We start from the raw sequence: 23,048 nt of genomic DNA on the forward strand, positions 1-23,048 counted from the left end.
AGACAAGTTTGAATGCCAGGTTTTTCTTTCTGGCCAGATTAAAAGCAAAGTTGTCTTGATCAGTGAAAGCATTTAATTCATTTTCTGTCTTTCAATTTTTTTTTGTCCTTTGTCATTGCATTCCTCCAGCCACCAAACTGAAGGGGATATTTCATCCTTAGATTTAAGTAGTTTATTTGTACGTGGTGCTGCATAGTGCTTTTTAGTACACTGATTTAAAGTTTATAGCTATCATGTTATATATTTCCCCCCGTATTTTAAGTCTGAAACTATACAGTTAATAAAACCTTTAAGTTTAATAAATTTAGATTGATGTAATTAGAAGCCTTACTGGACCTAATATGAAATGTCAGCCCCATGATATCTCTGCCTTGAAACTACTCATATGCAAAAGCCCTATTTCTTCTCTGATGCGTGTGCAAATAAGGCAGGGTCAGGGTATCATTCATTTTTAATATTTCTTGTGAACTTTGGACCATCAGAAGTGTACATGAGCCAAGAATGCAGGATGCAAACTAATGTGACTGATAGGCTGCTAGATGAATGGTGATTCAAGTATCAGTGCACAGATGGTTCTGATTTGCTGAGTTTTGTAGCTGCTGCAACTGAAGACATAAAATATCCTTCTAGTCATAAATTAGCTCTTTGGAAGCAAAACCTTGGCACCAGAGCTTTACAACCTTCAATTAGTAGGGAAAGAAGTATTTGAATGACTGTGGTATTGACATCTGTAGGCCTGCATAGTAATCATTCCTAATAGACGAGAATATCTGTTTGAGGGGGTTTTGCATGGCTAATTAACTAGCAGTGAGAATATGTAATTTTTTCATGATCTCCTGATTGTCACCTTTCTCTCATGATACAATTACATTTTATTGTAGCAAGTGACTCACAAACCAATTGTCAGCACTATTTACGTATTGCAGAAGGCAGAACAAAAGTTCATGTTTAATAAAAAGCCACTGTATTTTGATCTTGGTAATTACAGAGACTTATTTTAGCAGTTTTATTGACTTTTGTGTTTTTTCATTTTTAGAATAAAACTAAGCTATTTCGGTGACAGTATTTCCCTTGCAATAATGGTCACCAATTAATCTACACTAATTTGAGTATCTTATTTCATTTTTGTAGTTGGATAGTTTTCTAAACTTAATTGAAATATAAAACAAATTTTTAAAGAAAGGCATCTCCTTTGCTGATTTGTGTTTAGATCTCTGCTTTACCAGAATCCTACATTTTTACATATTAGACATTGAGTAGTAAAGCCAAACTATGGTTCTTTATGCGTTCTTTTCATATGTGTACGCAGCAAAATGCAGACCCCTTCTCTTCATAGAATGGAAGCTGGACCAGTGATGTGAAGCTTACACTTTTGTCCTGTCAGCTTTAAGCAGACATTCAGTAATTAATTGCAATAGGAAGAATAGTGGGTCAGAGGAAAATCAGATGTATAAAGATCAAAAAATATTATCTTAGTGAAAACTTTTATATGACGTGAAACCAAAGCAACATCAGATCAAGACAGAAAGCATTCTGAGAAAGATACTTTAATGTGTTATTTCTCAAGTTTTTGTTCCCTATGTTCCTAATTCAGTTTACGTTATAAATCAACAGTTTTTCTGTAAATGTAAGTTTGTGTTACTGTAAAAAAAACTGAACAGCCAGATGCTAGATGCATGAAGATTTGCTTTGCAAATCAAAGCAACTGGCCTGCGTAAGGGGTTTTCAGGTTTTGTTTTTAACTTTTTCCTTCAGCTGAAAGTACAAAATCTATTATTCAGTTTTATACTTAGCCTAAAACTTTGATACTAAAGTAGAATGAAAGATGTTGCTGAACTTGTTCTGATTATGAGATTGAAGAGTTGCTACAGCACTTGCTATTTGCAAGTGCACAACCCCATTACAAGTCCATAAATGAGAAGTGTCAATTATCAGTGCTGCTGTTCCTTGGACACAGGCAGAATTCTTTGAATGGTCAATAACAAGGTCAGAGACAGGGTTGTGCTGTTTGCAGATGACTTGATCTTAGTACCTATCATCACTTAAATTTTTAGAGGGACGTCACATTTCTCCTGCCTTGCCTCTTTGAAAAATATGCATGCTTATGCCACCTCAAACTAGACCTCTTCTTTCCTCAAGGGTATTTCTCTAGCAAGATGTACTTAAGGGCAAAAAATATATATATATATATAATGTAATCTAATTTACTGAAAAATGGACATAAAACAGATTTATTTTCTGAATGGTTAAACGGAGGTTTATGGTATTGCCCATGAAGTTTAAGAAATGTTTTAGTTTACCAAATCTAAGTTACCATTTGTGTGAGAACAGAGAATACAAGCAGAGGATGTAAGATTTTCAGAAAACTAGGTTTTAACCTACAGTTGCTGGGGCTGACTGGTTGTATTGTAACTTGGGGGAGAGGAGGAGATAAGAGAGACATCCCATGTGGGGAAGATTAGGAGATTTTGGGGTGTGTGCTCCTCGAGGGGCCATGGCTGATGCATTCTGGCTGCACTGCTGACAGTGTGGAATGCCTTAGAAAGCAATGTACTACTCATTGCCCTCAGCCCATCTGTCTCCTCCTTCCTTTCAATTCCTGCAATCTTACCTTCTCTGCATTTTCAGCCCTTTTACACTTCTACTCTTACTCGCCACACACCTCTCTCCTCCCATTAAAAACAAACATAAAACGTAGTACTAATTGGAGTAATTCAATAACTATAAAGCATATACAACCTCTCAGTGTAACAACCTTCTCTGAGGATTGTCAGTAACGCTTCATTCTTGAGAATTTGCCTGCACACTCCACACCAAATCCAGAATTCTCTAGAAACTTGTTTTGGGGTCACAAGGAACCTGCCTTGAGCCATGCAGTGCTCCATGTAAGACTGTGTAAGTAGAAGTGACCCTTCACTTCCTTCTAGCTGGAACTTCGTGAGGTCCGTTATGATAGCTCCATAGCCATTTTCTCTTACCCCCAATTCAAGATAGCTGTTGGAAGCAGCTTTTTTTTTTTAGCATTAGGTAATTTTTAGTCTCCTTTAGAAATGTGAAGAGCCCAGTTGGTGCTTGGTGAAATGTGTGTGACTGAATCAGTATTGCCTGGAGGCCCTGAGAGCATCCTGGGAAGACCAAGAGCCAGAACCTGTTCCAGTTTCTTTACACCATACTGACTCTAGAGGTCTTGAAATCTAAAGCCAAAGAACTTGTTATCTTTGTTCTATGGTATTCTTTTTCAATAGCCAGGGACAGAGAGGAAGCATGACCATGCCATAAGTTATTAATCCTGCTTGCTCGTACTATATTTGTAGAAAAAAAATCTAGAGGTAATGGTGCTGTTCCAGGGAGTCCTTGTCACTGACAAGAATCATATCCCAGGTACCAAAGGTTAAATGGCTGACTTGGCTGCTGAGGTGTGCCATAGGGCTGCTGTAAAGTCAACTGGCAGCAGCAGATCAGTAGTGACAAAATTTAGAGAAAGAAAAATTGACATGTAACTGGATTTCAGAAGGGACAACTGTAAATACAGATCCACAACCTCCATCCCCCCTTCTTGGGAATGTATATTAGATTGTGATATGTGGAAGAAACTGAGGATGTAATGAGCCACAGCCCCGACCTTCCTCGGAGAATTCTGTGACTTCAGGCAAAGTTGGCACAGTCCCCAGCAGTCAGAGCTTTCTAGACAGTTTTGGATAGGGTCCAGCCACATAGATCTATACTGAAGCTACTCAAACTCCTGTTACAGTTGAATAGCTTGTATTTTTCATTAAGATAGACACCTATCCAAGACTCTGCATACCCTAACATCATTACAAGATTAATGCTAGTGAGATTTTATTTATCATTTAACAGAAACTCAGCCATCCAGGCACTTACAGAATCTCTTTCATTCATTATGGGAAGCATACCCTCAGCCCTCCCTGGAAAAAAAATAAAAACAAAACACTTTACAGATGACTTTTGCAGAATGTCCACGTGGTCACCAAATTCTGTTATTTCAGACAAGTTGGGGAGCAGTTCAAGAGTCTTGAGCATACAAAGAGAACATGCTGGCAGCTCTACTCTCTTAAGCGGGTGATCCAACTAAGGTGTCCTTACTGATTGCAGCTGTGGCAATCTGATACAGGGAAGGGATGCCATTGAGGGCTTTATCGGTTTGACATACCAGCATATAATCTAGACCAGTGGGGTCTGTGTCACCCATGCATTACAATGCCTTGCTGAAGTAGCTCCCATCTGGGCTGGTCACAAACAGCTTTCCAGCATGCAAACCACACCTTGAGTGTCTCTGTGTAACTGCAGCCTGCCAGCCACACTTGGGTTACACTCCGGCTCTCACTAGCCTTAGTTATATTGCAGTCCCCAGTCCCAGATGTCCCCCAGAAATACATGTCCTGTTACTGCCCAGCCCTCTCCTAGACAGTTCAAATATTTTAAGTTCATTATTCCTTTCATGGAATAATATGCCAGTTTAAATTGAAATGTCTGAATAACTATTTGAGATAAACACATTGGATTAGATAAAACAGTAAAACAAGTTGTTTAACTACAAAGAGATTTTAAGGGAGTACAAATAATGAGGTATTAAAGTCAGAAATGGTTACAAGAAAAATAACCACATGCTCCAGCAGATTACTGACCAAACTCTCAGGTCAGGACTCCTCCCCTTAAGTGCAATGAATCCTTCCTTTGTCTCTTCAGATGCAGTGAATGTGATGGGCCAGGGGAGAAAGAGAACGGTCCCATGGGGTGTTCCTCCTATTTATAGTTTCAGTACCCCTCTTGAAAAAATGTTTCCAACCGTGCATTAGGAGACAAAAGGTCCATTTGGAAGGATGTCCCCTGCTGGCTTTTTCTTAGTTGTTTTAGCTTCCTTTGTCCTCACTTCCTGCTTGTTCACTGCTTAAATGCAATTAAGCAAAGCACACACTCTTTTGTTTAGGACAGACCTGTTTGCCAACTTCAGTCTGGGCAGGGCTGTGGGGTTTGGAACATGTTAATAACAGAGAGGAGAATCTTATAACTTCACATGCAGTGTTCCCACAAGTTTTACCAGGACAATACTGACCAGTAAATTATGAGTTTAAGTAATACCTTATGAAGCATACTTTGTACAAAGATTATTGCAGTAGACTATAAGGTGAATACAGGGGTGTATTCTGTCACAATCGGTCATAACCAACAACTTAAATGCTCCCTAGAGATCCATAGGCAGCCAGTGCAGAGGCCAGAGCACTGATGTCATGTGCTCCCAGCAAGGTGCCACATTCTCAATAAGTGAGCAGCTGTATTCTCCACCAGCTGTAGTCTCTGAATAGTTTTAAGGGAGAGCACATTTCAGTAGACTAATCTTGAGGTAACAAGCATAGATAACAGTGGCACTGTTTGCAACTAAACGATCACACTCTTACCCAGATGCAGCTGTTGGTAAAATGATTTGGTTACTGCTGTAAAGACTGTCAAAGGCAGGGAGGGATCTAAAGTCACCCCTAACTTGAAATCCCTAGTAACTAATGGTGGATGTACATGCTCAAAGGAACTGATATTGTATCTGCCATCTCCAGCTGCTTGCTTCACACCACCCTCACTTCAATCCTGTCTGGGCTGAGCTTCAGCCAGCTTGTTCTCATCTATACACTGGCTGAGGCACTGAACCACCTTATCCAAGTCAGAGACAGGCATACAGTGTCATCAGCTGACTGAAAATACTGCACTCCATGCCTCCTTACTCTTATTAATGTTACCCTTGTCCTTCCTTTTCCTTCCATCTCTATCATCTTAGAATGGATAATTGGGATAGAAGCCATGTCTATTTGCTTTCTATACTTCTGGGCATCAGATAAATATTTTTAGCTCTCCCAGATCTACCTGGGATGCTAGGGTTATGGCTGAATAGCCCAAGCATAATCAGAGGTCCTATCTGATAGATTTAAGGTAATATACTTTTTTTTTTTTGACATGCACAAAACATGATACACTTCGTTTAGGTGGGGAGAGAAAACAGGTGTGAGGTGAAGTTTTTCAGAAATTAAGTCGCATTTGAAAAGTGGATTGGGCACTTGGGAGCTGAACTCCTAGTGAACTTCAGAGAGAGACTAAGCATCAGATTTTAAAAAGAAGATAATTATCTTTGAAAAAAATCACACTATGTGCCTATCTGCATCTTTCGGTACCTAACTACCTTTCAAAAACTGGATCGTAGGCACTTTTGAAAATTATACTTGTAAATTTTTTGGAATTAGACCTGCAATAGTTAGAGGTTTTGTGTTTCAGCTCTTGCTTGGTGGCTGATGAAGTAGCTCTCCTATAATCCACATTGGTACAATACTCTCCTTTATTATTTCTTCCTTTTGGTGGTGTCGATTAAGTAGTTCCCATTCTTGAACTACTTAATCGACACCACCAAAAGGAAGCAACTCCTATATCCAGGATGAACTGCTGTGGAGAGGACCACATGTGACTATTACTACTGCAGAATTGTTTAGTGTGCCAGAAGTGCTGAAGGGCATTACGTGGCCTACAGGCTGTGTTTTGGCTATATTTACCTTAAAAGTTACAAATGCCAAAATCAGACATCGTTTTGACATTTAGAGTGGGTAGAAGACTGGAAAAAAATTGCATGAACTCCTGAATATAGCTCCCAATCTAAGTTCTCTCTAAGCTGTGTGGCTGCGCAGCAGCCTATCAAGGGCTATATTGGGGAGATAATCTCCCCTAGCTCTGGAGCTAATGTGGCAGGGAGAGAGGCTCTCCCCCAGCCCTGGAGCTTCTGCAGCCAGGGAGAGGGGCCGCTCAGCCCCAGCCCAGCATGCTTAGTACTGTATTTAAACACTTTTCTTTCTGAATTGTTGAATGTTTTCATTCTATCACATTATTAACTCTGTGTTAACAGGCTGATTTACCAAAGCCTACACCAAAACAGTGTAAACAAAAAGAAAACAAGCTGAATGATAAAGAACATAATCGTCTGAGAAAAGCTGGTATTCAGGTAACACAGAGACAGTTACAAGAACAGGAGAAACCAGCTGGATTGAACAAGATGCATCAGCATAATGAACCACTGCTGGTGAGATTTTTGACATTACGGTAGAACATACATGATATATGTGAAACCCTGGAAAAAAGTTCTGCTTTAATAGTTCTGGGTTTCTACTGAAAAATTGACACAATAGATATTAGTCACAGTAACACTAGAATTTGGTATATGCTTAGACGCCATTGGATATCATTATTCCAAAAATATAAGTTTCCATTCCCAGTAAAGGTTAAGTGTATATATAATAATAATAATAATATATAATAATAAATAATATTCCATAAAAATGCCTTTCAGTAACGTAGTAGCTAATGACAGCATAACAGTAGCACCAGTCTTGTCCTGTTTGTAGGGAAGATTTGACAACTATTTATTATATACTTTTAGTATCCTCTGACTTTCTTTTTAAAGTTTGCCTTTGTTTGTATCCTTAGTACTGTATTTAAGCACTTTTCTTTCTGAATTGTTGAATGCTTTCTTTTTATCACGTTATTAACTCTGTGTTAACAGGCTGATTTACCAAAGCCTACACCAAAACAGTGTAAACAAAAAGAAAACAAGCTGGATGATAAAGAACATAATCGTCTGAGAAAAGCTGGTATTCAGGTAACACAGAGACAGTTACAAGAACAGGAGAAACCAGTTGGATTGAACAAGATGTGTCAGCCTAATGAACCACTGCTGGTGAGATTTTTGACATTACGGTAGAACATACATGGTATATGTGAAACCCTGAAAAAAGTTCTGCTTTAATAGTTCTGGGTTTCTTTCTACTGAAAGATTGGCACAATAGATGTGTGCAAACAGCAGGCTCGATATTAGTCATGGTAACACCAGAATTTGGTATATGCTTAGACGCCATTGGTTAACATTATTCCAAAAATATAATGAAGTTCAAAAAATGTTCTGTCATTGTGCATTAGGTGCAAAAATAGTGCTGCACTTCCAGTAGTACCTTTGACATCAGCTCTACAGTCACAGGTGTTAAGAATGGTACCCATGACAACGCTGTTGTGTAGTGGTTGTCATTAAACATTTGCAAGTCAATAATAGTTTTCTCTTCTAATTTACAGCAGGGAAACTGCTCTGATAGCACTGTTTGGTAATAGCTGGGTCTTCAGTAACTGCATTTAATATTAACCAATAATAAGATCTTGGTTTCAGGCCTTGAAGAGTCAGTATTTAACTGATCAAAGCTCAATAGCATTAGCTACTCTATTATATAAAAGGTTTGAATGCCCTCATTACCTTCAACTTGTATACTTTGTATGCCAAAGTGGATCTGTACTGCTCAGCGTCACACTTCTAGAGTGCAAAGAATCATTCTGTAAAGGCTTCAGTCCTATTTGTGAGTAAGAATATTTCAAAACAGAAGGCATCTTAGGGGGAAAAAAAACCCTCTCTCCCCCCTCCCCTTTGGGGTTTTAAGTTAATTTAATAATAACTATTTACTCAGTTTGTGCCCTTCTTACTGGATAAGAAAATCACTCATTTATGAAGCACCAGAACGAGACTTTAAAAGCAGCTTTATTAAAAAAATCTTTGCTTCAAGCAGTCTGCTGCATGGACACTCCAGTCAGTACAAGGCATCAAAGTGAAGAAGAAACAGCAAAACTGCCCCAGGGTTTCTGTCAGGCAAGTGGTGAGCAGAACAATTCGGATAGAGGGCCACAGCTAATAGGAAAAGGGTTAGACTAAAAAAGGCTCCTGAGTCTTGCCAAAACAGCCCTTAGTTTTTTACATCACCTTCCCTGTTCAGGAGGGAATGCAGAGAAGGAGTTGGAAGTAGCAATTAAGATGCTATTTTTATGCAGAAATTTTGTTTTGGATGCTAGACTATAAATAGCCAATTGGACCATCCTCAACCTGCTTCCCTCCAAATCCCTCCTCTCCCACAGATCCTCAACCCCCTGTGTAACTGCCTCTTACCTGAAAACAGCAGCTTTTGGTTCTCCACCCAGGTAGTCTATCACCTGGGTTGTGAATGATAGAGACTGGTCCCTGACATTGATCATGTGTATTAGTGGAAACTGCCAGTGACAGCGGTGCCATCTTTACTGTAAATCATGTTGTGGTGAAGGAGTATGGGGATTTGTGCTCCTTTTTCCCCTGTTTTGTGGTGATGCCAGAAGCTGCACCTAGCTGGAAGGCAAGGGTACATTTAGTACAGCTGGAGGGGAGGAGTTGTGGAATATGTGTTCCTGGGTGACTGAAAGAAGCAACAAGCAACAGAAGCAGCAACCCGTAAGAAGGATCAGGTATCAAGAACAATAATGGTCTAAACAAGCCTTTTGCATAATATTTGGTTGCCATTAGTATTTTTGAGTTATTTTTCCCTAGGAGGAAAAAGTAATTGGGAAATACGTCTATTTATCTGGCTATCCCAATATAGTTGTTCCTTAGTACTCACAACACATTATCACTAACAAGACAATCAAGTTAAATATGGATGTCAGCATGTTAAAACATTCAGATGCAGAATTAAGGGGAGGGAAGTTGGAGAAAGAATATACAAAATGAAGCCATGGGAATATGTTTGGATGGTACGCTTCCTGCGAATTCCTTTTATTTAACTGATTTGGAAAGTTGGTGTAGGAGAGTAATATTGAGATTACAGAAGTGACTTTGGGTGTATTTGAGAGAGAGAGGTTGTGATGTACAAAATTGGGAAGGATATTTCAGGCATAGATAAAAAGAAACAAAGGCTGCATGGGCCAAGCAAAAGAATTTTGGAAAGGCAAGATTTTATATACCTTTATTCTAGTCTAGGCACAGCCATGATGGTGAGGAAGCTGAATATGATAAAGAGTCAGAGAACAGACTTAGTATATGACATGGTTATAACAGCAGGAAAGGAAGATGAGATTGATGTGGCATTTTGAATGGACTGGAAGATGGAAGTCGGGTTTGACAGATCAAAGGAATTTGCAAGAGTCTAGTCATCAGCTTATTAAGGCAAGAGAAGAGTTGTATTTATGGAGAGAAAGTGACATATACTGGAAAACACTGAAGTTGTTACAGAATTCAGTAGCAGCCTAATTGTGAGAGGTGGAGTCATTTATGACACTGCAACCCCAAGGCTGGGATGTGGAATAAGTAGGGAGAGATCTGTTTTTTTGCCATTTAGATTTTTGGAGGCAATACATCAGGAAATTGCCATATCTCTATGCCACTGATCAGAGGTGGAAATAGAAGAACTTGGGAATGGTATGTGTAATTTGGTAGCCATGAATGCAGATATTACCTTAACCTTAGAAAAAGGAGGAAGAAAAAGGGAACAGCAACGAGAATCCTGCATTTCACCAACAGTGGAGGGAAGTAGAACAGTTGAAGGAGACTATAGTGGTAGGGGGTATAAAAGGATGGTGTGGTCAGCAGTGTAACAGACTATTAAATGAGGATGGAGAAGAGATGCAAGAAAGGTGTCATAAGTCACTTGGAAAATAGTGAACAGATTGGAGAAGAGTCAAGGAGAGTGAACTGACAGGAAAACCAGAGTTCAGAGCTTGCTCAAGGACTTGGAAGTGAAATGCTGGAGAGGCAGAAGGGCTTTTGGGGTACAGAAAACAGTGGTATGTGTGAAGGCAGAGAGAAAAAACACCAGCTGAGGAAGGAAAAGCATGAGAGAAGGCATAAAGGCAAATGACAGAGGATCAGAGTAGAACATCACCTGTATTGGAGACCATAGAGAAAAACAGTTCATGAGGTAGTTCTTATCTTTTTGTGGTGAAAACTGGACTGAGATGAAGTGTCAAAGAACGACTTCTGTATCTAATTAGGAAGGAGAATCAGTTGGCAAGCCAAATGGTAGATAATTCAGGGTCCATGTTGACTTTCTCCACCCAAAGGACTACAATGCCTGGATAGAGGATAAGTGGGATGGATTTAGCAAAAGAAACTAGTGTGGATGAGAGTGGGATGGAATATGAAAACTATAGTCCGAACAGGCATCAGGAAAAAGAGGAGGAAATTCGAAGTCAAAAGAGGATATTTATGGACAGGAGTTTGCAGAAGAAACGTGGGATGGAAAGGTAGCAACGTTAAAGGAAGAGATGATTGTCAAAAGAAACTTCAGGACTGAAATACAAGAAACACAACTGTGCGTTGAAGAAAGTTTTGCGATAAGGGTTGTGGATGCAGGAGTCAGTTCGGAGGTCAAGATCAAAGCAGCCATAAAGTTGATGCTTCTGGAAATTAAAAACCACCTACACCTTTGAGGAATCATGACAAGTTTTGCTGTACTGTGGAGATATAAAATGAAATCTAAATAAATAGGAACATCACATTTGACAATCAGATGTTTAGAATGTGTATATAATAGCTTTATTAGCAAGAATATTGTAAATGTTACAGATTTTCACAATTTTGAGGACAAAGATGAAGGTATTAGAGCCCTTTAGATGTTGCTTTTAAAAATGGAATTCTAAATATTTTTTTGCAAAGCATTTAGTCTACATGTTATAAAACCAAACCCCACATTAATTTGTAGATATGAGCACTGCTGTATTTGTACATTTATAAAGCTTTAAATGCTAGCTGCATCTGACAGAATGTTCACAAAATCTAGAGGGGTTAAATCTGTACTCCTAGTAGCTCAGCAAACGTTACTAGCAAATCTTGCTAAAAGCTTGTCAGAATTTGTTCTTTCACTGTAGTTCTTTGACATTTGCATATAAGTTTCCCCCAGAAAGCAATGTAACAGAATATTTTAATCTTTGTTCTTCTGATTCAAATTTCCACTCTGTTTAATGCTGAAAACATTTAATTTTTTTTCTCTCTTGCAGGAAAACACCGTAAGACAACTACACAGGCACTATCTCCAAACAGTTTTCTGTGAAGTTAAAAAGAAACCACATGAAAACAGCATTACATATTCCCCAGTATCTTTGCAAGAACCCAGTAGAGGTTTTACTTCTCCTTCTGTGTCCAATATTTTTAAGCTTGCATTTACTGAAGAGAGGTACCGATACACCATGACCATACTTGTACTTCTGATATTAATATTCCTTGTGTTGTATTTTCTTTGATGTCAGCATTTAAAATGTCTTGAGTTTATGGGCAGTGTCATTCACCCAGAGCTGTACAAGTTATTTTTTCAAAGTTTCTTCATAGACATTTTCACCGAGATTGGCTTGAAAAAGATTTGTAAAGTAACATAATGTAAGTAGATACCTTTTAACCTCTACAATGTACAAGGCTACATGTGTGTTACACTATTTTTATTTGGTCGTTTCTATTCTGAACATTAGACATGCTTCCAAGAACTAGTCCTTTCATAGAGTAATACTAAAAATTGTAGAAGAATTAAATCTCCTGTGTCTTTCATGATAAAGGGCTCTGGTATATGTTTGATATATAGACATTGTTACATCTTACTTTTACTCTTACTTCAACAAATAGTTTTAAATACTTGTGCATGTAATTAGTAATTCCATGCTATAATTTTTACAGTGGAATAAAATATAAAATCCACAAGTGTTTATCAAATTAACATTAACTGTCTGCTGCTGTTATTTTTTTCCCACTTTCCTAAGCTCCATTACTGTACTTTATTCAATTTTACATTCCCATTAGCCTTCCTAAAAGATTTCCTTACCTTGTTACAATATGGACATTCACCAAAGATGACATTAAAACTTTGTCTGCTAGAAGGAAGACCTTGTAACCACTGCAAGATAAGATAATGAAAACTTAATGTTTATTTTATGCCCAATTTAGGAATGAGTCTAAAGTTCTTATAAACAGTGCTCTTCACCATAGTAGCTGATAAATCCCTGATTTGTAGTGTTTTCACACTGGATTAGGAGCATGCAATTTCGCTGGATTAGTTTTCTGTACAATCTACCTATAATGATTAACTGGTTTCACTTACTGAAAGTACTCTAAAGTGATCCTCTCTGACTTCCCTCACACTCCCTTCTGAGGTTTTCAGAGCAGTATTATTAAATTGTTCTACTTCTGTAGTACCTAGAAGCGCCTGTCTGGATTAAGTATCAGAGGGGTAGCCGTGTTAGTCTGGATCTGTAAAAGCAGCAAAGAATCCTGTGGCACCTTATAGACCAACAAGACGTTTTGAAGCATGAGCTTTCGTGGGTAAATACCCACTTCGTCAGATGCATGTCAGATGTCATGCATCTGACGAAGTGGGTATTCACCCACGAAAGCTCATGCTCCAAAACATCTGTCAGTCTATAAGGTGCCAAAGGATTCTTTGCTGCTGTCTGGATTAGACTTTTGCCTGTACACACACAGTAAGGCAGGTTCCTTGCCCCCCAAGAGCGTACAAGACATAAGTGAGTTGTCATAAACAGATAAGTAAGAGTTAATAGAACAGAAGTACTTCATATCTCTTTTGCCTGCAAAGGGTTAACAAGATCAGTGAGCCTGGCTGTCACCTGACCAGAGGACCAATCAGGGGACAGGATACTTTCAAATCTTGAGGGAGGGAAGTTTTTGTGTGTGCTGTTAGATTTTGGTGGTTGTTCTCTCTGGGTTCTGAGAGTGACTAGACGTGCAACCAGGTTTCTCTCCAATCTCCCTGATACAGGTTCTTAAAGATTCAAAATAGTAAGTACTAGGTGATAAGGCGAGTTAGGCTTATGTTTGTTTTCTTTATTTGCAAATGTGTATTTGGCTGGAAGGAGTTCAAATTTGTATTTTGCTGAAAGGATTTTAATTTGTACTTGTATACTTAGGCTGGGAGGGTATTCCCAGTGTCTATTGCTAAAAGACCCTGTAACATATTCCATCTTAAATTTACAAAGATAATTTTTACTGTTTTTTCTTTCTTTAATTAAAAGCTTTTCTTGTTTAAGAACCTGATTGTTTTTTTATTCTGGTGAGACCCCAGGGGACTGGGGAATTGGTGGGGAGAAAGGAGGGAAGGGGGAGAGAAAGATTAATTTCTCTCTGTGTTAGGATTACTTTCTCTCTCAGGGAAAGTTTGGGAGGAGAATTGAGAAGGAGGGGGGGAGGTGAATTTTCCTCTCTGTTTAAGATTCAAGGAGTTTGAATCACAGTGATCTTCCAGGGTAACCCAGGGAGGGAAAGCCTGGGAGAGGCAACGGTGGGGGAAAGGGTTTACTTTCCTTGTGTTAAGATCCAGAGGGTCTGGGTCTTGGGGGTCCCCGGGCAAGGTTTTGGGGGGACCAGAGTGTACCAGGCACTGGAATTCCTGGTTGGTGGCAGCGCTACAGGTTCTAAGCTGGTAATTAAGCTTAGAGGAATTCATGCTGGTACCCCATCTTTTAGATGCTAAGGTTCATAGTGGGGATTTATATCATGACATGAGTGATGGGAGAGAACACTAGGGAAGCAGCAATAAGAACATGTAATTAAGAAGGCTTAGTGGTTCTGCTTCATTGCTGATAAAGTTCTCTCTCACCAGTCCTTTACCCGTCACCTAACTAGCTATTTTTACTGCTTGCATAATATTCTCATACAGAAGCCCATATCTGGGATCCATGAATTGGAGCCAAGTGGATTTGTTACATTAATAAAAAATTTACCTCAAACAAGCAAGCCTGATGGAAAGGTTGTCCACATCGGGAATCACCACACACCTGGTCTGGAATAGCACCATCAAGTCGGTAAGCATAACAGATACCACAGTCCATAGTGAAGTCCTTAAAAATACAAAAAGTATTTCAGACAAGTTAGCTTTTTTGTACATTAACATATCTCAAGGTGGAAATGAGGAAGTACACTGCTTTCTAATTATTGTGTATTTCTTCCTTTAAAGGTCCGTTTCATCTGTTCCAAGACTGGAACTAGTTCTATTTACAGTCAATATATATGATCCTCTTCTCCCCACCCCACACCCTGTCATGTTGTTGTACAAGCATCCATCATCTTTGTCTGTCCAAAGCAAAATTAAGGTCCACCTGCGTACCATCTTTGATGCAATCCATCTATTGCTTCCTCAGGATCTCTTTCCTACCATATTCTCCATGCTATTTTCACCAGGTCCTCTTTGTTCATCCTCTGTATGTGTCCAAACCAGCAAAGTTGCGCTTCCTGGATTTTGTCAGTCACATCACAAACTGACTTCCATCTTAATGCTTTCATTTCACTATCTGTCCCTTTGGGTAATCCTTTATTGTACAAAGACATCTTATTTCAAACACCTGTAGTTACTGACCTTGAGTCTCTACCACCTAGGCTTCTGTACTATATCACACTGTGAAGTGCATCACGCTGTCTGGAGTGGCTAACAACAGAGTGCCTACTTCAGTGAAGACTATCGGAAAACAAGGGATGATACCCCAAACTGGTGCTATGTTCTATAATTAAATTTCACCATGCCAGCAACAAATGTGAATGCCTAGATCACTGTACCAGTCTTACCATGGAATCTCCTTAGAGTCTCCAGCCTGTCTTGCCACCCAGACAAACTGGATTTTGCGATAATGGTCATTTAAACCCAGAATCACAGCACATCAGGTTTCACTTACCCCATATCAATTGGTATTCCAGATCTTATGCCAAAGACAACACTGGCAGCCATTTCTATAGTAAACTAACTAAAGGTTTATTAGCAAAGAAATAAGAGTTATTGAGAGGTTAAAGCAGGTAAAAATATTAACAAGTGAATCACAATTTGTAGCAGTAATCCAATAAACTGCCAGCTTCACAGAAGTTTTTCAGGTACCCAGATTGTCTCTGGGGAACTCCGCTTTGCATCTGGTATACTTTCTTGCAAGAGTCATAGAATCATAGAAGATTAGGGTTGGATGAGACCTCAGGAGGTCATCTAGTCCAACCCCTTGCTCAAACTAGAACCAACCCCAACTAAATCATCCCAGCCAGGGCTTCGTCAAGCTAGGCCTTAATAATCTCTAAGGATGGAGGTTCTACCACTGCACTAGGTAACCCATTCCAGTGCTTCACCCTCCTAGTGAAATAGTTTTTCCTAATATCCAACCTAGACCTCCTCCACTGCAACTTGAGACCACTGTTCCTTATTCTGTCATCTGCCACCACTGAGAACAGTCTAGCTCCATCCTCTTTGGAAACCCCTTTCAGAGTAGTTGAAGGCTGCTATCAAATCCCCCCTTACTCTTCTCCTCTGCAGACTCAATAAGCCAACTTTCCTCAGCATCTCCTTATAAGTCATGTGCTCCAGGCCCCTAATCATTTTCATTGCGCCCAAAACTGGACACAATACTCCAGATGTGGCCTCACCAGTGCTAAATAGAGGGGAATAATCACTTCCCTCCATCTGCTGGCAATGCTCCTACTAATGCAGCCCAATAGGCTGTTAGCCTTCTTGGTTACAAGGGCACACTGTTGACTCAGATCCAGATTCTCATCCACTATAATCCCCAGGTCCTTTTCTGCAGAACTGTCGCTTAGCCAGTCAGTCCCCAGCCTGTAGCAATGCACGGGTTTCTTCCATCCTAAATGCAGTACTCTGCACTTGTCCCTGTTGGACCTCATCAGATTTTTTTTGGCCCAATCCTCCAATTTGTCTAGGTCACTCTGGACCCTATCCCTACCCTCCAGCGTATCCCCGAGTTTAGTGTCATCCACCAACTTGCTGAGGGTGCAATCCATCCCATCATCCTGATCACCTTCCTCTCCTCCAAGTGCTTCAAAATGGAATCCTTGAAGACCTTCTTCATGATTTGTCTGGGGACTGAGGTGAGGCTAAACAATTCAAAACTGAAGGATTTTTCTGAGAATCCATATTTATATTTTTCTTGTGACAGAAAGCAAGTTGACAGTCTTTCTACACACGTGGGCTTTTCCTTTGTCAGTGAGTGAGGAATGCACTTAGCCTTTTGATGTCTGACCATCATACATAATGGCCACTTGCTTTGAAATAAGCATTTTCTGTTGAAGTCCTTTATTAGCATTTCACAAGATTTCTTTGATGGGTTATTTAGTTACAGGGTTATGCACAATGTAAATGTTTGCTATTACATTATAACAGAAACTGATAAGTGAAAACAATACAAGTAACATTCCACTAGTTTTCATGAAGATTAAATTCCTGAATACACCCTTACATTTATACTAATTTTGATCTATACTAATACACAGGTGAATACATTCTAGCCCACTGGTCTGCCAGCGTTACAAGGTGCACCATTGTTCTATATAATTGGGCTTTCAGTCTCAGTGGCATACACTTCTGACATGCAACACCTGGGATGTTATTCCTCACACTTCTAGCACTCAAATCTAGCTTTTGGCTCATGTTCAAACACAGCCTTCTGTAATCTAGCTATTCAGGTAATTGAACCAGTCAGTTTGATTTAGTTGTACTCTATTCATCTCTATACCCAGTGTAGCCTGATTTAGGGTGTGTTAATAATATTAATTTGGATAGTATGGGTTTTAGGCTTGCCACTTTGTTTGCTTAGAAGATAAATGTTTTTGTCTCGAATTAGGATTCACAGAATTTACAAAGGACCCTCGGGCGTGTGACAGGAAGCTCACCTTGAGACAGATACAGCCATAAAGACTTATTAAAATTAATAAAACAGTAATTAAATGGTAAAATAATCAGTTACAAAGTTACAGTTGTATTACTGCTATTTAAGAGATACATATGGTAATACAGTATTATATGCTACAAAGCTTTGGTTAATATACTTACACCCTTTCTTGATAACCTGGTGGTAAGACACAGGACCTCACCTCTGGCAGTTTTTCAATTCTTGAGTGAGAAGTGCAGAGAGCTTAGAGGAAGCTAATGCTAAGAACTATTGAAGCTAACTTAGGAGTTTACTTAACTAAAGTTAAAATTAAAACCTAGTAAAACTAAGAACAAAAGTTTAGGGAAATCAGACTTAGCCTAGTCCCCTTAGAACTTAAAGTTTGAAAAGAAAATGAGTATGGCCTACTAATAGTTAGTAGTTGTCATGGATAGATAGTATATGCTAGTGAGGTGGGTCACCTCTTTTATAGGGCAGAAGTGCCAGAAATCCTCTCTCCTGTGCCAAATTTCATTTCTCACCCACAGAAATGTTAGGGTACACTTACCCCATAGACGAGTATGTCTGTGTATACTGATGACATGAACATATACACAAGTTTCCTTATGGTGTACCTGTTAAGTCTGTGGGTACAAAATTGAAAAATACCCTATTCCATTCTTCCATTGTCTGTTGCTTTAAATAAGAGGTCTTAGACATATGTGTGGGTGCTTATCTATTTAGGTAATAGGTCTTAATATGTAGGTTAACTTTGCTATCTGGGTAAAAGGTTGTAATATAGATATACTAACTTTGCCTTAGCTTAGCATACAGGTTTTGGCCTGTAGGTCCCTTGCATTATAGCCTAACTCAGGGGTAGGCAACCTATGGCATGCATGCCAAAGGCAGCACATGAGCTTATTTTCAGTGGCACGCTGCCCAGGTCCTGGCCACCAGTCCAGGGGGCTCTGCATTTTAATTTAATTTTAAATGAAGTTTCTTAAACATTTTAAAAACCTTATTTACTTTACATACAACAATAGTTTAGTTCTATATCATAGACTTATAGAAAGAGACATTCTAAAAATTAAGATGTATTACTGGCATGCGAAACCTTAAATTAGAGTGAATAAATGAAGACTCGGCACACCACTTCTGAAAGGTTGCTGACTCCTGGCCTAATTTATTTTCAGTATAAATCTATAAACCTATTACAATAAATCAAATACTTAAACTTATAAGAAAAGCTATATCTATGCAAGCAAGCAGATTAATCCTTTAGGCTACACCAGTTTCCCTGTGGACCTCTGCTGTGCCATGTTATCTCTGTCTTAGTCCTGTTCATTGTCATCCCATGGTTGCTTAGCTGGTTGCACCATTGGGTTACTATTTTCTACAAGTCGTCTTCTGAGGATGCCCTTATTGCTATTTCATCTCTATATTGCAGGTTCTGACGTTTTCCCATTGTGATCGTCCAGCTGACGTAGTCCGTAAATATGATAAACAGCAATGGACTGAGGGGCAACCCCTGATGCAATCTCATTTCTAATCCCAAGGGGCTTGCTGTTCCAAAACACATTCAGATCACTGTTTTAGATCTATATATTGCATTCCCCATAGTTATTAAATTCTCAGATAATATTTCAGTACTGATGTGAGCATCCTTCTGTTCATTTTAACATAGACTCTTTCTAGGGTCTATGACAGCCCAGAAGCTATCCTGTTGATATTCTAGCTGCTTCTGTCACTTGCTGAATTACAAACAAGGAATCTGTGGTTGCTTGGCTTTTCCTAAAGCAGAACTGTTCTTGTTCACTTGTCCTGTCCACCTTTCTCCCAATCCTAGCCTCCAATATGTGTTCTGGTAACTTTATCCCTTGATAGTGTCTGCATTCATGGATGCTTCCCTGTATTGATGCCAAAATAGATTCTCATCAGTCTTCAGGAATTCTCTTGAGTCACTCTATGGCTTTAACTACTCTGCTCATCCACTTTATACCTCTCATGCCCAGGATTTTCACCAGGTCTGCCGTCATTTTATCAGGTCCCACTGCCTTACCATTCTTCATTTTCTGGACTACATTTTCTCACCTTATCCTCCATTATGTCAGACTCAGATTTGACATTAGGCTCACATGTTGGCAACTCTGCCAAAAAGGCCGTTTTGCCCCTCAAACTACTGTTTCCACCTCTCCTTTGCTTGTTCATGTATTAATAATAGCCTCCCGTGGTCATTCCTTACAAATGGTGTTGCAATACCATCCTCCTTTCCTTTGAATCTTATTGTCCAGCTATATTGGAAGGACAGGAGAAACTGCATGTGGTTTAATTAAGCTAACATTTTATTAACTACCTGGGAGCTCCCCACAGATAAAAGTGTATAGTGCTCGTAATGGCATTATCATTTCAATATATACCAGGGGGCTTCCATCAACCAACCCTCTTTCCCATCCTAGTCCCCAGCCCACCTATTGCTGGGACCTTCCATCTCCCCCATGTGGGTTAAGGTGGGCTCTAAGAGGGGCAGTTGGCTCCCTGCCATGTCAGACATAGGATCCCCGAACTTTCCAGTTTCCAGTCCTCTAACAAATACCTCCTTTGAATTCACCAATCCATTTATCTGATCACTGTATCCCTTCCACACAGAAGCTTCTGAGCTATGCCTAAAATTTGCTCCCCTTCTGTTACTAAATGCCAGCTTTTCCCTCTATGTGTGGGGGAAGCATTCCTACCCCTTCCCCTGCTCTCACCATCATGCTACCACATGGCACCGTGGAGACTGCAGAGCTTGAGTCCTTGCTGTTCTGCTTGGTCCATGTAAAAGAGGACTTTTCCGGCTTGGCATACCCTCTCCTCTCTTCCAGTCACCTAGAGGGGTGGGTCAGCATCCCCATGTTGACCTGCTCTGCCATTGCTGCAACCTCACTCCTTGCCTCCCTATCCTTTAAAGAGGTACACACCTTCCTCCAGCCAAACAGTCCATTCCCCTCACACACACACACACACACACACACACAAGCTTAATGTGTGGTGTGGGGCCATTTTTGCCATGCTATAGACTTTTTTTGCCAGTGGTTCCTCCAGCAAGCCAGACAACAATCCTTCTCTCCCGCCACACTTAATGTGGAGTGTGGTCATTTTTGCCAAGCTATAGATCTTTTTGCCAGCCTGTTGTGAATGGTTTACAAGCTTATCATACAGGTCATGTATGGCATTCTTTTTGCCTTCTTCATTGCTTGCTTGGCAGCTCACTTTCCTTTGTTCTATTCACTTTCATTTATACTCAGTGTATTTCTTTTTTTCATTAGGCTCCATTTTCTTGTTTTAGGTAAATACTTGCACTTCAGTCTATCACCACTCTTCTCTTGCCCTCTGTTTTCCCCATCTGCATCAGCCACAAATCTCTTCTGCTGCTGCAATCCAGGTTCTTTTGAGGTAGTTCCATTCTTCAGCCAATACTAAATTTATTTCTACTACTGATGTACATGGATGTACATGTCCAAATCACTCACCTTCTTTTGGAACCATGGACTGGCTATCATCCACTGATTGACATTACATATGGTTTAGTAATAGTTTCCCTTCCTCATTCCATAGTGCCTAGACTGGAATTTACTAAGCACATTATATTACCCCTTCTGTTTTTGCCTGTCTCTTCCATATCTCAAGTCATCCAACATCTCCTCTGGCATAGCTCTGTCCACTAGTGCTTTCAAATCTTGGAGGAAACTCTGCTTCATTGCATCTTCCGTGAGGTGCATATGCTGATATCACAAACAGAATTTGGACCCATACAGACATCAGTCGGTCACTTACTCTAATAATTTCAATTATTGTTCTTTCTCAGCTCTCCTCTCATTACCAACCTGACTCCATTACATCTGCTTTTGTTACCATAGAAGAGTTTACAATCTAAGCCCAGCTCCCTCACTATGTTCCCCATTCATCATGTTTTCTGCAGGTATAGAACACAAATACCTCTCTGTACCTTCATATCAGCTACTTCCACACCTTTGTCAGTCAAATGGGGTACATTCAATATTACTACTTATATTGGAATTCTTTGGCTGTGCAGGTTGTTGCGATTCATCTGACTCTGACTCTTCATTCTACCCTGAACCTCTACAGGACTGTTCAGATGCTGACTGCCAGAAATCCCCAGCTCAGATGCTGGGGCTGCCAGACTTGAGGTGGGTGAACTTCTGGCATAAAGCTAAGATGCCCTCTCACCATTAGCATTATCCCTTGCTAATATCGACTACTGCCCTTTGGTAACTCACCAGAAAGAAAAACATTGCTTGCACCAACTAGTCACCTTGTGCCAGAAACTATAGTGTATTAATTGGTGTCCCTGACATACACTGCAGTGAGAGAGCCTTTCCCTAGTTGAACTAAGTACATGCCCAAACTCTCCCCATCTTGTAGCTATAGACTAGATGGACCAATAAGAGGCAATACTGCTGTTGCTGCTGCCCAACACCATGCTTTATTTAACCCATAGATGAGGGTTTCAGATCAGAGTTTTCCTTCTCCTAAATAAGCTACCACTCCAGACTGAGGAGCCCAATCTGTCTTGAAGGGATTTGATGATAATTCAGCAAAAAGTCTCATTTTTGTCCTAGTATGATTTCATGCACCTAAAAACAATGTCCAGTCTTGACTGACATGCAGTTTAACTTCATTATTTCATACAGTCTTCATGCTTTTAACTACACTGAACTTTCACTGTATTAGACAGAAGGCCTCCATCAGATTAGTTTTTAATTTAAGAACTTTAAACTTTCATATATGAGGGCCACACTCAATTCTGTGTTATAGTATTGTGAAAAAGTTAATTCCAATAAAGAAAGTACTTCCCTTGTGCAGTAATGGTGGTTCCTTGAGAGGTGTACCCCATGGATGCTCCACTGCAGGTTGTCTATGTCCCTATGCTGCTGATCAGAGCACTTTGGTAGCAGTCTGTCCCACCCACACATACGTTGCTCCCTGCCTGCCACTAAGCTAACCAGGATGCGCAGGCAATCCCTCCTCAGTTACTTTTCTACCACAGAGTCAACTACTAGGACTCCAAAGTAGAGAGGAGAAGGGTGAGTCAAGGAGTTCCCATCGGGACACACACATCATTATTGCACAAGGTGAGTAACTTCTTCAAGTGGTGTCCATATGGGTGGCTCCACTGGAGATCACCCCTGAGCTGTGCCCACCACTGGAGATTGTGACTTTGGAGTCAAGTCTGATATGGATGATAGTACTCTGGCACCAAACTTGGAGTCTGAAGACAAATCCCCAGGGTGCCATAGTGTTCTTTAAAGGTGTGTGCAGATGCCCAGGTAACTGCTCTGCAGATTTCTGATATAGGGATACCCTAGGCGAAGGATGAGGAGACCAACCTCATAGAACTTGTGCATACTGAAGATGGGAGGGGGAGGTTACATTATGCAATTGTTAACAGAAGTTAATACAGCCCAACATCCAGTTAGCAAGACGGTGAGATGAAATCACTGTGCCTTTTGACCTATCTGCAATGGAGAGGAGGAGTTTTGAAGATTTTCTGAAGGCTCTTCTCACGCCGAGCAAATAGAAGA

The 23,048-nt window shown here is 40.0% G+C and overlaps 2 protein-coding genes across 6 annotated transcripts in view; one reads left to right on the forward strand and one right to left on the reverse strand.

The window, feature by feature from the left end:
- VRK2 (VRK serine/threonine kinase 2) overlaps positions 1–12,088 on the forward strand; it is a 72,399-nt gene extending 60,311 nt beyond the window's left edge. For 4 of the 5 annotated variants that reach the window (XM_030557825.1, XM_030557826.1, XM_030557828.1 and 1 more), the window contains 3 exons: positions 6,899–7,072; positions 7,553–7,726; positions 11,827–12,088. In XM_030557825.1, coding sequence (XP_030413685.1) covers positions 6,899–7,072; positions 7,553–7,726; positions 11,827–12,069 — 591 coding nt within the window. In that variant the 3' untranslated portion in view covers positions 12,070–12,088. The remainder of the gene's footprint in view (positions 1–6,898; positions 7,073–7,552; positions 7,727–11,826) is intronic. The other variant, XM_030557827.1, reaches the window with a different exon arrangement.
- Positions 12,089–23,048, reverse strand: part of FANCL (FA complementation group L) — a 78,236-nt gene continuing 67,276 nt past the window's right edge. The window contains exons 12-14 of the mRNA XM_030557831.1: positions 14,551–14,667; positions 12,639–12,710; positions 12,089–12,173 (exon numbers count right to left, since the gene is read on the reverse strand). Of these exons, the coding sequence (XP_030413691.1) occupies positions 12,138–12,173; positions 12,639–12,710; positions 14,551–14,667 (225 nt within the window). The 3' untranslated portion in view covers positions 12,089–12,137. The remainder of the gene's footprint in view (positions 12,174–12,638; positions 12,711–14,550; positions 14,668–23,048) is intronic.

Source organism: Gopherus evgoodei, chromosome 3 (genome assembly GCF_007399415.2).
Source record: "Gopherus evgoodei ecotype Sinaloan lineage chromosome 3, rGopEvg1_v1.p, whole genome shotgun sequence".
NCBI classification, from domain to species: domain Eukaryota; kingdom Metazoa; phylum Chordata; order Testudines; family Testudinidae; genus Gopherus; species Gopherus evgoodei.